This window comes from Dermacentor silvarum, chromosome 1, assembly GCF_013339745.2.
Source record: "Dermacentor silvarum isolate Dsil-2018 chromosome 1, BIME_Dsil_1.4, whole genome shotgun sequence".
NCBI lineage: Eukaryota > Metazoa > Arthropoda > Arachnida > Ixodida > Ixodidae > Dermacentor > Dermacentor silvarum.
Genome location: NC_051154.1, coordinates 26,203,272 through 26,218,868, shown reverse-complemented (window position 1 = coordinate 26,218,868; position 15,597 = coordinate 26,203,272). Strand labels below are relative to the sequence as shown.

The window sequence follows — 15,597 nt, the reverse complement described above, 5'->3', positions numbered from 1 at the left end:
TTGGTCCATGCTTCATGCATACTTTCCCTATATCTGCGTTATTCTATCTGTGTGGCTGAGTCAGCACCTTTAGTTTATAGAGTAACTATACATTACTAATTTCCGCCCTTTCTGATGTCAGCCTACAAAAGTTTCCTTCCGCATGTTTACGCATTGGTCCTGTATATACCCCAGTTATCGTACTCGTTTAGTGGCGTCCATTTGGCGTGTGTGTGTATTGTGTGTGTATTGTGTGTGTCTATGTGTGTGTGTATACGTCCGCTGGCAGCAGTATCTCTTCGAGTGTGCAGTTATCTAGCGCTTCCTTCTCAACTGTTGTTCCCGGTGTTGTGCGATATCACCGTATCTTCTGGAGGGCTGCTTCGAGGTCTCGTAGCAGCATTGGGCCGTGGCCTCAGGAAGGGGTCGCCTGTCTCGTGGCAGCGCAACAAGAACCGTGCTGCCAGAGGTTTCAGCCGTGGCGGGATTCCGCTTCGCCCCCTCGATTCTCCAGGCGGCGTGCGCGCCCGGCGGCCAGCTGTGGCGGAACCAGTGCGCGCGCGCGTTTTCCTTCGTTCACGCGAGCTGACGGCCGGTCTCCCGGGTAATCGGCCGCAGCGGTCCCTCCGATAAAGCAGGCTCGCGCCGACGGCTGCGGCGGCAGACGCCCTCTGCTCGAACGCGCCATAGCACACGGCGAGCCGAAGCCATGGTCGCCTGCGAGAGGGTCCACGATCTCAACACCACGGCGCTGCAGTGCGCTTTCGTTCGGGACACTGCCGACTGTCATGTGGACGAGTCGTGGCTCGAGTACACCACGTTCGCCTACTGCGGTCCACTAGCGCCCTACCTTCCGATCGGCGCCGAGGTGCTCGGGATCGCTCTGCTTTTCCTCGTGCTGGGCATGACTGCTGACGACTTCCTGTGCCCAGCGCTCGTGGTCATGTCGCGCACACTACGCCTCTCGGAGAGTGTGGCCGGCGTCACGCTGCTCGCCTTCGGCAACGGCGCGCCCGACATAATCTCCTCGCTCGCCGGCATCGAGCAGTCGCGACCCGCGCTCGTCATCGGGGAGTTGCTCGGCGCCGGCACGTTCGTCACCGCCGTGGTGGCTGGCACCGTATTCTTGCTGTGCCGCTTCGAGCTGGAACCGGACTCGTTTCTGCGCGACACAGTCTTCTACTTGGCCGCATCCTTTTGGACCTTCTATCTCTTCCACGCCGGTGGCGTGACGCTGGGTCATGCCGTCGGCTACCTTGGCCTGTACTGCGTCTACATTGTGGTCGTGCTTGTCGGCCACTTCTGGAAGCAGGCGCACCCAGAGGAACTTCCCGCACTTCCGGACAGCCCCGTCAAGGTGGTGGTGGATGTGCCCGCAGAGCCTCCGGTCCATAGTCACCTCCTCGTACCGCCGGCGACGCCCGACTGGGTACAGGAACGGAGGTCTTCAGTCAGTAGCGTGGCGAGCAACAGCAGCACCGGCGTGGCACGGCGGCGGCGAAGTTCCACTGGCAGCCTCCACCGGCACCACGAGCACGCCATCGCGGCCTTCATGCAGGCCTCGCACGAGGCATCGATGGAGCGCCGTATATCCCAATGCTCGCAACCGCCACTCGAGCCCATCGTGGTGAGCGAGAAGACGCCGCTCCTGGGCACTACCCGGACCCCCTCCGTGGTCGTCCAGGACCCGGGACCTTGGGCCGAGTTCCTGTCCCAGCTGGTGCCTTGGGACCCTGAGGAGTGGGCCGAACGCGGTAACGCTGGAAAGATATACGACGTCGTCACGTTTCCTGTGCGGTTCGTTCTCGTGCTGACAGTGCCTGTTGTGGACTACGAGAACGCCAAGAACAACTGGTGTCGTCCGCTTAACGCCTTACATTGCGTGACTGCGCCTTTCTTCGTGGTAGTCGTTCTCGGCCGCGCCGACGACTACATCGCCGGCAAACTTCCTTGCTGGGCGCTGGCCCTCCTCATTGGCGGCATCGCTGCGCTGCTTGTGTGGTTCAGCTCTAGCTTCGAGAGCGCACCGCGCTACCATTTTGCTTTCGGCTACGCGGGTTTTATTCTGTCCGTGCTGTGGATCTACGGCGTGGCCAACGAACTGCTGGACCTCTTGCGCACCTTGGGCCTGGTAGCGGGCATCAGTGACGCCATCTTAGGACTTACTGTGCTCGCGTGGGGCAATAGTCTCGGAGACTTTGTGACCAACGTTGCCGTGGCGCGTCAGGGATATCCGAGCATGGCCATGGCTGCGTGCTTTGGCGGGCCGCTTCTCAACCTGCTCATGGGCGTCGGTCTTCCGTACACGGTCAAACTGGCGCCAGTGGGCTTCGGCGCCCGGCTTCCGCTGGAGCTCACGCCGCTCGTGTCAACCCTCTATGGAGGCCTTGTTGCTTCGCTGTTGCTGTCGCTGTACGCCACGCTGTTCTGCCGGTACCAGTCGAGTCGCATTCATGGGGCTTCCTTGCTTGCCCTGTACACGCTCTTCTTGGCAGCTGCAGTGACCGTGGAGACTACGTACGCCTAGCCCGTCGTCGGATCTCGGTGGACGTAATGCGCGTCTTATGAAAACTTGGGCTCACGCATATACAGCGAGTCATTTTCCGCGCAGGACGCTGCTCTTATGGAGAAACAAAGCATCTTGAAGCTTCTTTCAAAGTGCACTTGAACTTGATATCCTCCGTTTTATGACGAAGACCTGCCATCTCTGCTCTTCTTAGTCGACGTACGTGGCAGCATGCGGCTGCGTTCGTTGTACATACTACACTAAAACGGGTCTCTATAGTTCTGTTTTAGACTACGCCCGAGACAGCGCTATGCTCCGAGTGTTGTGAACCAGTAACATGGTGCGCTGCGATTCGGCTGCGCAAATACAGTTGCGTGATTTGCAAAGCGCCGTGGCCTGGCGGCCCTTGAGCCCCTTTTCCGCCCCACTTTCCGGCAGACGTGGAAGAAGGTTGTCCGAGACACCTTAACTCTTCGTGCCTTATGACCTTGTTATCGATGGTTGTTGTGGACTGGGAGTATCGTGATTTACGACAGTTTGCTTGTTATGTTGACGTAGGTTTTAAAACATTTCTGTCGAAGGATAAATAGCGGGGGCAATGGGTGTGGAGTCTTATGCCGGTGTCATATTTTCAGCGTGTCGTCGTGGCAAATGTTTCCCATCTTGTACTGACTTGCCTACTACGGCAGTTCCATTTAGAGAACAAATTGACGTGCATACATAGTTTTTTTTTCTCGTTCTTTTTCGGTGTTTTGTATTGAGTGTTCGATATGTCGTGTTCACTAAAATAGTGCTAATCATTGTGGAAAAGGTTTTCCCCGTTTCACCGAGTGGAATTTGTAGTGTGCCTGATAAGACCCCAGTGTTTTGTCCGCGACAAAATTGACCTTGGTGGATCTTGCGGCGATCAATACTGCTGCGTTTTTCGCTTGATGATTCGATCGCGTTAGAATCACTGACCATTGGAAACGAGTAAAATAACGAATACATTGAGATTCGCTTCCCGAAACGCCACCATGACCTGCTTTGTGTGTGAACTTTTTTACTTGCTTAGTTAGGTCTTTTCACCGACCTGGTCGACTTCCATATTCATTAAGGTACAGCCGCTCAATCGCGTCATTAGAGACCGAGTCTTTCGCATAGTGTTGCAGTCTATCTGAACTTCTGTAATGCATTTACTGTGATACTTTAGAAACACGTGTTAGTCATTACATGTCTGCTTTATTGTACCTCCAACGCCGTGAACGTAATGATTAGCTGATTTTACGCAGTTTTCACGCCGACATTAAGCGCGGCCTCTTAGGCCCCGAAGAAACATAGTATTGTCGGATGCTGCAGCGAATGAAAGCTTTATTTTAGTTCAACGTGGCCAGTGCGCGCTTGTTTTGTAGCCCATAGCGGCAGCATGAGTTCTCGCACATTATATAATAGGGAGGAGTCTTTGAAGCAATATACAGGGGAAAAAAAGAAGAAAGAAAATGTACGAATGGATATATACTCGCGTGTCCGCGACCTCCGCCGTGCATGTTTCCTGCGTGCGCAAGTTTCGATTTTTTATTATTCATATTGTTGTTGTTATTTATTTTTTTTTAACTTTCGGGCTTTCAGTAGTCAACCGCTTTTCTAATGGTACACCGTGGCTGACCCGCGCAGTTTGTAATTGAAATTTAATTTCGTTGCTCACCAAACTACCAAACGTCTTGCGCCTTCAGACTGTCGCACATAATTACTCTTCGTAAACTGCAGCTGTGAATTGTGCAAGATGTCTAGTGTTTCAGACACCGATGGCACATTGTGTCTGATTTGAATGCAGATGCACCTCAAACACGGCGCCTTTTCTGTGTTGCCTGCGTTCAATTCGAGCGCGCTAATGTTATTGTTATCTGATTGAAACAATGCTGCACTTTGACGCTGTCAACCTGTTTCGCTCCCGCTGAACCCCAATACTAACACAACCTTTGACCTTGTATTGCTTTTCCGTAAGTCGCAGAATCTTGTTACCTCTAGGTCTGCCGCCATGGAGAGCACTGGCGTATGCACAGGCGCCCTGGTTTTATATTTCTTGTGATGAGCACCCCCCTCCCGTGGATGCGCCCCTGTCGGAGAGTGTATGTACAGTCGCGTTCAGTTGGTGTTGCGCGTACATCACATTGAGGTTAGCCACGTGTGTAGAATGCTCCCTGTGCGTAGTTCCGTCTCGAATTGATCCGGGTTCTGGGCGTTGTGCGGGCGATTGCGGCCTCCCCGAGTTTCCACCGCCCCTCTCTTAATTGTTCTCGGCGCGCACGCCCAATCAGCCAGGGCAAGGTTCAGGGCCTTGTGCGCTGCGTAGAAGACGCGGAAACTGCCGGCCAGTCTGTTCCACCCGCGCGCTTCGATCACCTATCGGGGCGCGCGCGTGGCTGTTGTCAACAGAGCGAGTCTGCCATCGGCGGCTACTGGCGCGCTCCGTACTGCCGGGGCTCGTCGTGGCGAAGTTGTGGCGTAGCGCGGGCTCACGTGTTGCCATAGCACTCATGCACGATCTCGGTTAACTATTTTTTTTTTTTTTTTTGTGGCGTGTTTCTCTCCCCCCCACCTCTCTCTCTCTCTCTCTCTCTCCATAGCTTAGCCGTCAGTGGGGCTTGCCTGTTTGTGTACAAGGCCGGTATATAAAGTAAGGATTCCTTTCGTTCGATTCTATTCCTCTCTTATCGTCCACCGTTCACGACCGGCCGGTTCCGGTGATAACGTGGGTGGAGCATCGCTTGGACCGCTAACGAAATGCGAAAGGAAATATCATTGGAACAGAATCGTTACGTTATCCCGCCCCAGGGCCGGTATTTTGTAGCGATGCCTTTAATGTCATAATGCCTTTTCGCGCTTATCGCGCTTTGTCAGTGGTCGGAGCGACGGTCCGCTCGCGTTATCAACGTTGATATCGTGAGCGGACCGTCGCTCTGACCACTGACAAAGCGCGATAAACGCGAAAAGGCATTATTACATTAAAGGCATCGCTACAAAATACCGGCCCTGCATGCTTTAAGTGTACGAGAATGACGCACCGATATTCTCTGCCGTTTGCTTTTTATGTTGATGCCCTGTCTCGGTATGCCGCCTGTGATAAAGTTTGCTTGCTCTGTCAGTCGTGACTTTATTTCCTGAAGTTGTCTGTTTTGTGAGTGGAGTGGAGCATCCGAGCCGTACCACATGGCCGTATCTTCTCACCTTTCATTTCATTTCCGTTCATTTCGCTCTTCGTCTTTGGCCCGTATACTCCGCGCCGCCATTATCGACGGCGCACACACCGCGTCATAATACGCGGCGTGGTTGTTGCCACGAGCTCCGTCGCCAAGCGCCTGACCTCACCAGCCTATTTCAGTCTTTTGCGATAGGTTAAGTTATAGGCGCGGTATTTTCTGACCTTCATTTCTTGTCGCGCATATAGCGCCGAGTGGCCGATAACGGCGGAGCGGTGAGGTACCCGGGTCAATGACGGAAGGCGAATATAATTGAACAAATTAAATAAATCGTCCGAAAATACGGCTCCTGTAAGTTTTCCAAATCAGTTTTTTTTTCCCCCTTTTTCGCAATGCATGGCGAGTAATTCTCTCGGGGTGAACGTGAGCACAATTAATGCGAATACTGTCCAGGAGCTTGTTTGACAGCCTTGGAGTCTTGTAGGAAGCATTTTTCGCGTAAAGGTGAACTCAAACATGGTTAGAAAAGCTGCACGCAACTGACCTTAAGGTGTCCGAAGACGTAAGAAAGTTTCGCGCAAGTGTGCTTTGCCACTCGACAGCTTTCTGTGCGGCGACTTGTCGTATATGATTACTTGTTGCTGGGCTATAGTTTGTTGATAGTTTGTGGTGTAAAATGACTTGTAATGTGAAGTAACGACAAGACGGGAATCTTGTTGTTACTTCGCATCATTTTGCTGCTTTCTACACCATAACTTACTGTCACTTGCCTGCTGATTATTTATAAACCCATTTACGCGCGTGCTTAATGATTCGGGCGAGCTGTCCCTGGAGTGAAATTATGTATCGGACAATTACAACGTGCTTTCACGAGATGCTGTACCTTCCATTGGGAAGGTGGGGATTTCGGCATGTGGCCGTTGTACGAGTATAGTCCTGATTGTCACACTGTGGCAGTTCTGTTGTCTGGTTTCCATAACGCGCGCCGTATTTTCAAGTGTATTGCATTTATGCGTCATTAGGGAGTTCTTAGAAATGGGGGACCCAGAGTTTGGTGACACTGACACTGTTGGCTGAACGTGCAGCAAGAACGCGGAACCAGAACACAAGCGGAGTTTTGGTTCTGCGCGTTTGCAGTGCTGCTGACGCAATTTTTGGGTACGCCAAGTCGCTTGGGTAGGCTATTTCTAAGGTACGCTGTTTCTAAATCCCTCTTGGTGTTCGTCGCGCTCTGTGCAGGCACGTTGGGGCATGTCAGCTTGCCTTCTACGGAATCAGTTTGATATCCTTCGCATTTCAGCGGAGGTCGAAGAGGCGGTAGTCTTACCCTGTGGCTATATTCTCGAACGATCATTTTCGGAGATACAATCACTTATGCGAGATTTCTCTTCACTCGGCGCCTGACCCGGCGTCGTCTACGGGTGGCTGCAGTGAGGAACGCTTTCAGTCGTTCACGTCGACACGTCGGGTGCCGATCGAGTCACGCGAAATTGTGATTGTACCTCAGAAAGTGATCCCTCGTGAATATTCGTTCGAGGATCACGTTTGTGTACTAATTACACGGCTAATTACAGAAGATTAATCAATCAACTTCCTAACTTTTAAATTAAGGGCGTGACTTCCGATGGGAAAGCTGTGCGCGTGTGTCGTAAAAAGCGACATTTCAAATCGCACTGGTTGTTTTGTTTGAGTGCGTTCTGGAAGAAACCGAGCCGGCGCTTATTAATCTGCCAGGCGGCTTCTCTCGGACCGACCTTGATGCGAGGCTTTAGGAGCAGTGTCATTTTTGTGTTTTGGCCTCGATCGAAACACGGCCGAAAAGCGAGCCTCCGCTCTCGGATTGTAGGCCGCGAGAGCAGCGAACACAGAGGACGCGTCCCTCCATTCGGATTTGCCTTTCCGCCTCGCAAATTGCGCGCAACGCCCACGGGACACTCCATGAGTGCAGCGAGAAAGCAGCTTCCCTTGGTGCCAGCCTTGGCGTTGGGCGAGGGCAGAACCGCTCCTGGTGCTGCAGTCTTCCAAGTGCGCGGGCATCGATAATACCGATCCAGCTCAGTCAGCTTGTAGCTCTACATGCGCATCACGTGCTGGCTGTTCCCGCGACTTTCCACGTCGCTAGCGCTGACCGTGCTGTTTCCTATGTTGTGGTTGGGCGCCTGATAAGCCAGCAGTGCTGCTATCGGCAGAGAGCGATTTTGTTTTGTCCGCGAACAATGGGGCACTTCTCGTGGAGTGCGCGGACGGTGTGCCGCCCGATTGTTACGATTCGCGGTATTTGATGGCGCTTAATTGTCAATGAAACGCGTTGTCGGCGTTTTTTTTTTTTTTATTATTCTCTCGGTACAGTTGCAGGGCAGGGAATTGGCGTAAAGAGCAACAGGCCAAAGGAGATAAGCGCTAGTCCTATCTCCTTTCCTCATCGTCTATTCCTGTTTGCGTTGTCAATCATGAGTGCCGTATACAGTTGCCTCACCTCTAACCTCTTTCTCCTTTATCGCAAAGATAGTAGAATCGTTCACTCTCGGCAAATACCTACACTATCGATTTTTTCGTTTCTTTTGACCGTCGAATCTAACGGCTCTGTCGGTAACCAGGCTGTACTAATTTTGACTATGCTGCCATACGCCAATAGGGAGCTTTATTTAGAAATAGCGTGCTCAAGCGGCTTTGCGTACCAAAAGCCCGAACTCTTTGGTACGCTCTTTTCGCATCCTTTCGTACTCTTTTCGTTCTTCTGTACGGCTGGCCGATAGTGCGTCCCCTAACTTTGGGTCACCTATCTCTAAAACTCCCCAGTGTGCGCTCTTTGCAAAAAGAAATAACATGAGATTTATTTCTTAGGAAAAACAAGAAAGCAGCAGCTTTAGTTAACCGTTTTATTTGCAGCCTGTCGTGCAGGCAATATACGCCACACTCCTGGATTTACTCTCGCACATAATTTTATGACGATGATCGTTGGGACTCAGGGAAAGCACGTTCGTGTTTTTCTTTGTCGTTGCCTGCCACTTCAACTGCATAAAATTGAAACTTTGAGTTGAAACTGGGGCGTAGTATGCGACGGTGCTTATTCCATGCATCGGATGTGCCTCTCGGCTATCTCAGTTTTCGACGTTTAAAAAGAAAATAAAACAAGTTTTAATTGCGCTTAGGCTTTCGTGTTCTTGAGGAATAGGTACAACGTAATCAACTCGAAATTTTTGCAGAAGTAAAAACAAAAAGACATGCTTTTCACAGCCTGATTACTGTCTTGTATCCGGCTATGAAAACTATTTCCTTTTTAAGTTTTAATTTCTTCAGAGACCGTTAGGAAGGCTGTGCTTTAATACGTGGGCCTTTTAGTGGGTGTTCATTATCTCTTTATGGCCGAAATGATGGGAAACATATATATGAGCTCTCTATAGTAACGCTCGCTGCTGTGATGTTTTGTAACGCTTGCTTCTATTTGTTGAAAATCGACTCAGTTACTTTGACGCACAACAAATGCAAAGTGCGGCAGTAAAAAAAAAAAAAACAGTACATGAAAGCTGAGATGCCAGTCGAGTCATAACGCACGAGGCAGAACCTTTTGTGTAGGTATTGTACCGACATTTGGCTTTCTAGATACAGCCGCGCGCTCCCGCCCGGGCGGCTGTATCTAGAAAGCCATCTGCGTCAAGGGCAGAGTCCGTCCTCCCTGCGCTGTGTTTTCGCGGCTTAGTTCGCGTTGATGCGAGCGGCGGGAAGGTCAATTCGCTCGCTGCTGCTGCCGCGCTTACTCACTACAGCGTTTTGACAGGGAGTTTCCGCGGTCATCGAGCGAGATGCGTTCATGTTGCACGTGACACCATGCTTGTTAATTTAGTTAGTCTGCCTATGTTTACATGTTTATACGGCCGATAAAACTACTATCCTTCGTATAGTTGCCTGCAAGTTAGCTATCGCAATCGATGCTTCGCCTTCCGGGCGGAACTGCGACTTTTTGGTTATTCTCCCGCCATCCCGTGTCCTGCCACGTCTCCGTACCGTGTTTTCACTAGCTGCATGCTGCATGCGGCTACTGGCGAGAAACTGATGCAGCCACGGCGACTTTCTGTGGGGGAATGCTGCTTGAAATGCTGACCGGGCATGACAGTCGGGCTGTCATACTTGCTTATACACTCGCGTCACTCGTGGTATACGACGCAGGTGGTCTAATTTTCGCCGCGAGGCATGCGATAATTTGTGCATTCTCAACGCACACTTCAAACTGCCTCACGTCCCCTTTGCGTAATTAGTTTATTTATTTGCTTTTTGCTTCTTCTTCCGTGTGGTTCTTTGCGGAAAAGGCACCACTTCACTGAAAGTGCACGCGAGGTTGACGACGACAGTGGTCAACGCGGCACGTGCACGCCATAAAAGCGCCCCATTAGTGAGCGCTGGCGATTGTGTAGGGTGAGCAGCCTTCGCGATCGCCGGCGCGTGCGGCCCATCATCGGCGCGTCTGTCGTGCCGGATGGAGGATGACCGCTCCTCCCTCATCCGCTGCGCCCGCCGTTGGGCTGCCGCGCCTGGCATATACGCAAGCCCTGGCGAAAGTGCGGTCTAGTGCGCAGCGGCGACTGCAACTGTGTGTGACGCTCAGTGTTTCATTGTGGCTTAACCTAAATGAACATACGTCGTCTATGAAATCACGCAGTGAAGCCAAGGAAAGCATAGGGACAATGAGCCGTTTCTTCGTTAGACTCGGGAGAATCGTGGAAGGAGGGTTAAACGTGTGATAAGCTAATAAATGGAAAGAAACTGCGAGAAAACGCTGGCGCCGTTGGGAGCCCAAGCCACGACTTACGCATAACCCTGGCTGCGGTGACGGCTGTCCCGCCGTCCACTTTCTTGCGTGTTTGTGTACTGGCCTTATCGGTATGTATAGTGAGCGAGAATAATCTTGAGAAGCTGAAGAACTAAAATAACTTGGCCATTTTCCCTACATTCATTCTATTATTAATCTTGCACCTACCCATGCACACCTATGGAGCACACGAGTCATTTACAGGGGCGCCATATATATATATATATATATATATATATATATATATATATATATATATATATATATATAAAGTGTCCTTTTGAGCGAGTGCTCATGTGACGCATTAGATAAACGTCTATACAGAGATCGTCTACGGACATGCATGTCCCATCGCAGATGTAACCTACGGCGGAATACTAAGCACTACTGTGTGTTCTTCCGTTTGAGAATGAACCATCCGTAACGAAATGTGTTATGAGCTCTGGACTGATAACAACGCATTCGCAAAATAAGTTCTTGGAGCATTCGCGGATAGTAGTAAAGCCTCCATTAACGTCCTCTTTTGTCGGAAGGGCCTTCTAGAAGGCTTTTTACTGTGTAACTGTATTCTATTTCGCAAGTTTCTGAGACCTTATACTGCGTTACGTGGTTCGTCTTCGCCATCGGTGCCAGCGGAAGCGACACTTGGATGAGGCGAAGTGCACTCGGACGCTGGTTCATGGGTTCCTCTCCCAGCGTCACTGTTTTCCCATGGAACAGGTGCGCGTAAGCGCGAACGTCAACCTCGACACCGCCAATGCGTCTCCATATCTCTTTTCACTATCGGTGTTGCGTGATGTGTGCGTTATGCGCAAGCGTGATCAGTGTGTGCTTGAGCCTATGCAGAAGAGGCCGAAAACACGCAGCAATAATTACAGGCAAAATTATTTGCTGACGCATGTGTACTGCAGGGACTAGACCCAATCGTATTAGCTTAGCGCAGCGGGGAACAGGAGCATTGTGAACAGTAATCGCAACGAACGGTCGTTCGCGGTCCGCCTTCGCCGAGACGCCCTTTTTGTCGCCTGCTCATTGGTGCAGCTACGAGCCGCCGTACGTGTGTATAGGAACGCGAGAGCATGCACTGTTGTGCACTTCGGATGCCGCGGCACTTCGGGCCTGGCGCGTGGTGTTCTCGCTCGAGTTCCCGGCAGCAGATCAGGACGTGTGGCCGCGCCTCGAGAGTGTCGTCCATCCCGGATGCCTTCCATTATTCAGCGCCCGCTCGCGCTCCTGGTATGCGCGCGTGCGCCTCTCGGGAACCCGTCTCGTCTTGCTGTCGCGCGGTCCGAGGCTGACCGTAATGTGCGCCACCGCGGCTGAATTATTGAGTCGTGGTGGTCGCGCAAGCGGGCGCGCGTGCAACTTCATCCATAAGCAACGCCGGCTGCCGCGGCAGTCCTGGTATAACCGTGCCACGTTGGCTCCGTCCCCGCCAGTGTGCGCCTCGCAGAATGGCACCGCAGCGTCAACGCGAGGGCCCGCGACAACGATCGTCCCTCTCGGGGCGGCTCGGGAGAGCGTCACGCGGTCCGTAACGATTGCGGTCGATCGGCATGTCAGGACCTTATCAGGAGAAACTGCTCCGTCCGAGGCTGGTCCCCCTCCGGAGCAAGATCATCAATTCCGAACGCGAGTGTTCTTGCATCGATCGCAGCACGCGAAATTCGACATGGGTTGGGGTGCCTTTTGCTCTCCAACGATGGCCCTTCTCCTGGTGCGTCTCCGTGCACGCGCCGAGAAAGTTGTGTGCTCCTAGCCCCTCCATCTTCATTGTGCCCTCTTTACCCACTCCGAGTGATGTCTCGCCTGAGTTAGACCTGTTCTCACGTTGCCGGCAGTTTTGTTCACGTACTCTTACACCTGCATAGTATGCAAAATCTATTTGAGTTTCGGTACATGTGTCCCGCAAGAGCGTGTACGACGTGCACTTTACAGTGGAAAGGGTTCTCGTGTCTGAATTTGGAGGGGCGATAAAGCGTGAAAATGAAAAGAGCAACAACTTTCGCCAAGTGGTAGCTGCGAGTCTTGATTGTTCATCGAGTGCAGCTAATCGTTCAGATCTCTGAGAACCAGTGTCATGCATTAAAAACTGCAGCGTTGTACCGGTAGTCGACGCCGCGACGATCGATGTGACGGCTAGTTCTGATCACGCAAGTCATGAAAATTTTGTTCTGCCGTTGCACGACGTTTACCTATACACTGGCCCACGTATATTATCGATTTTTTAGCGCTATTCTCCCTGCGAAAGCTTAGCATAGTATACTATAATAGAACGTACCAAAAAAATCAGTTCACTGTTGTGCTTAAATTCGACCAGTCGTCAAGATTTAGTCATACATCCTGAATCACTTATCAAATAACACATTATTATAGGACTTTTTTTTTTAACTTTGAACGGAGGAAGCTCCAGGCGTCCCAACTTTTATTATAGTTCTATCGGCAGCAGCAGAAAGTTTCAAAACGCTTCGTGACGGTGTAATAGAGCTCCCGTTCAATTTTCTGGAAATGTTTGGTTGGTTGTGGGCATGTCACATGAACGCCACATGTGCACCCCCATGAATGACGAACAAGTACATGAACCTAGGGTATAACCACTGCTCAAACGGTGAAGATTACGGAATACCCGCAAGTCAACTTATAGCTCGACAGCCGACACTGACTAGCCGAAGCCTCTACGTTGTTGCAACTTATAGCTGATCGAACAAATTACAATATAAAAGCGGGACCCTATTCAGTCATCACAAAAAAATCAAAACAGACAAGTCATGAACGTCTGCTTGCTGGGTTATGTTTTTGGAGAGAAAAGAAGAAAACTAGTGAAATTCGCGAAAAATCAGTGTTTTTTAAAGTTGAAATTCACCATATTTTATTGTTCGCTTTATTGAAGTACCGTTTATCTAAACTGGATCGAGAAGATGACATAAACACAGATAAACAGCTATCAAGATCAACGAAAATTATCTTTGTGCGTGTTCTGAAAAATTGTAATGGTATCGATGTTAATTACGCGCCGACGTCATTAATAAATATTGTGTCAAATAAAGAATAAACATCGGTTGTGTTATGTTCCTCGTTTTCGTGTGCGAACGGGACGATAAAGGGCTTTTATGTATTGCTCTTTTCTGTTTGTTTTTTAATATTTTTGTCGGCAGTTATTCTTCCGCGTCTTTATCTATCTCATGCACGATTTCACTGCTCATCCTGGCGCATATAGCATTCGTAAAACATTTACTCGGTGGTTGCCGAAATAGGGACCCATGCTTTCGCGCGTTCCGTGGTCGCATAAACGTAGCTTCGGCTCCGGCGCAGCAGTACATTGAGAGCCATGACCGATATTGCGAGCACGTGAAAGGCCCCACATCGGGCCGTCCTCTTGCAGAATCGTGCCTGCACGCGCTGAGTGACAAGGTCGCTGCGAAGCTGCCAGGGCAGGGCAATCGCATCTACGACGCGGCTGACTACGGCATCCTTCTGGGGCAGCACAAAAGGCAGATGAGATTGTTTTGTTCCCCGATAAAGATGCGCTTTGCGTGACCCAAGTCTGCTGCTACTCCTTCGAACAAAGCGCGCGCTCGGTGGATATCGTTCGCGCGATTCTTTTATACCTGCTTCCTTGCCTCTGGAAAGCCGCGACTCGAAGTGATTTGGGGCACAATGCGGGCTCTCTTGTATGGCGTCGAGGGTGTCACGTCTTCGCTACGGCCATCGAGACAAGGCGCGGTCGCCCGAGACGCTTGACAGGCGGCGCCGCCGCGTCCCGCCCGCATTGTCGTTTTGCCTGTCGCTCTGCGCACGTGGCGGAGAGGGCAACTAGGGCACGGTCGAGACCCGGAGGCCATTCCGGTAGCGGCCGCTTAGATCTGCGTCTACATCTTAATCCGAAACCGCAGCGCCAGTCGCTTCGGCCTGCGTGCTTCAACCCAGATGTCTCATTGCAAGATTTGATTGAACGGACGTACTCAATTATGTGGCATCGACGGTGCGGTCTCCAGTTTTTCTCACGAGTTGTTTGTAGGAAATCGTCGGATTACTGTATTCTATTGCGCGCTCGTGTATTATTTCGTCCAAGTTATATAGTATAGTTCTCGGCTCTTATTAGTCGTGTTGGCGTTTGATGGCTTTATAGCCTCTATTACAGGAGGACATATATTCGTATGGATAATACAGTGTCTCTCACTGTCCTCTTGGTACTTGCGGGCTGGGGAATATTATTTTTATTTCCTTTTTATTACCTTGATCAAGCTTGCCATCAAATTACCCAGTTTGATAACTATATAGTATCATTTCAGATCTTCGAAGCCGTAGCGGTTTCTCTAGCTCTTGTGACCTGCCAGCAATAGAAAATAACTCATGTGACCTTTAGCTTGTAATGTCTTACTGTAGTACTGATTGTTTTCTGTGAGAAGGGCTCATTTCTTTTGAGTTTTCGGGTTGCCTGTCCTGTGACCCGCATTCTGGAGCAACGAGCCCATGAGTTCGGGACATCAATGACCAGTGCACCGAGAGGCCGCGAGCTTCGTGTAATCTCATGTTCTGTGGGAAAGTATTGTTTTTCACGAACAACCAATACCGCTTCAAAGGAAGCAGGAATTTTCCTTGAAAATAAATTTGCTCGCCTAGCCGCACATCATGCATAAATTACGCCTGTTGCAAATATTTGATGTATAGAAGTATGTGGAAATCATCAAAATTTGGTGGTCGTTCTCACGGAGGAAAACCGAGTTCCGATGAAACTATAAAGTTCCACTGGCCCTCAAGTGAAAAGACTGCTTTCAGCTTGGTTAAACAGCGTGTCTCGAAACGGCCAGGTTGTTCTCAAATGGCTCATTTCAGAACGAACAGTCACAAACTCTAGCCTATAGCACTAACCAACTCGTGAGACGAAGCGTTTGTTGGTTTCTGTCGCGTCCGCTGCCGTAGCGTTGATGCGGGCGAAAGACTGACGCCACTCCGATGTAGCCACGTACCCAAAAAGCCCCGTGTTTATTAGACAGCCGCTTTTTATCCCTTTTCCTCAGTGACATCACAGAGCATGTGCACACGAGTGCTTGGTCAGATAACCGATAACACTACATCTTCCTTTTTTTTTTTTTTTTGACAACACATAGAAAACAAATGAATCA

General features: G+C 50.7%; 2 protein-coding genes across 2 annotated transcripts in view; both read left to right on the top strand.

Moving 5' to 3' along the window:
* Positions 1–15,597, top strand: part of LOC119458381 (cyclin-dependent kinase 14) — a 138,664-nt gene that overhangs the window by 78,499 nt on the left and 44,568 nt on the right. The window lies entirely within an intron of this gene.
* LOC119458372 (mitochondrial sodium/calcium exchanger protein) lies at positions 95–5,384 on the top strand. The gene has a single exon (XM_037720206.2). The coding sequence runs from the start codon at positions 689–691 to the stop codon at positions 2,504–2,506; it is 1,818 nt and encodes a 605-aa protein (XP_037576134.1). The 5' UTR covers positions 95–688; the 3' UTR covers positions 2,507–5,384.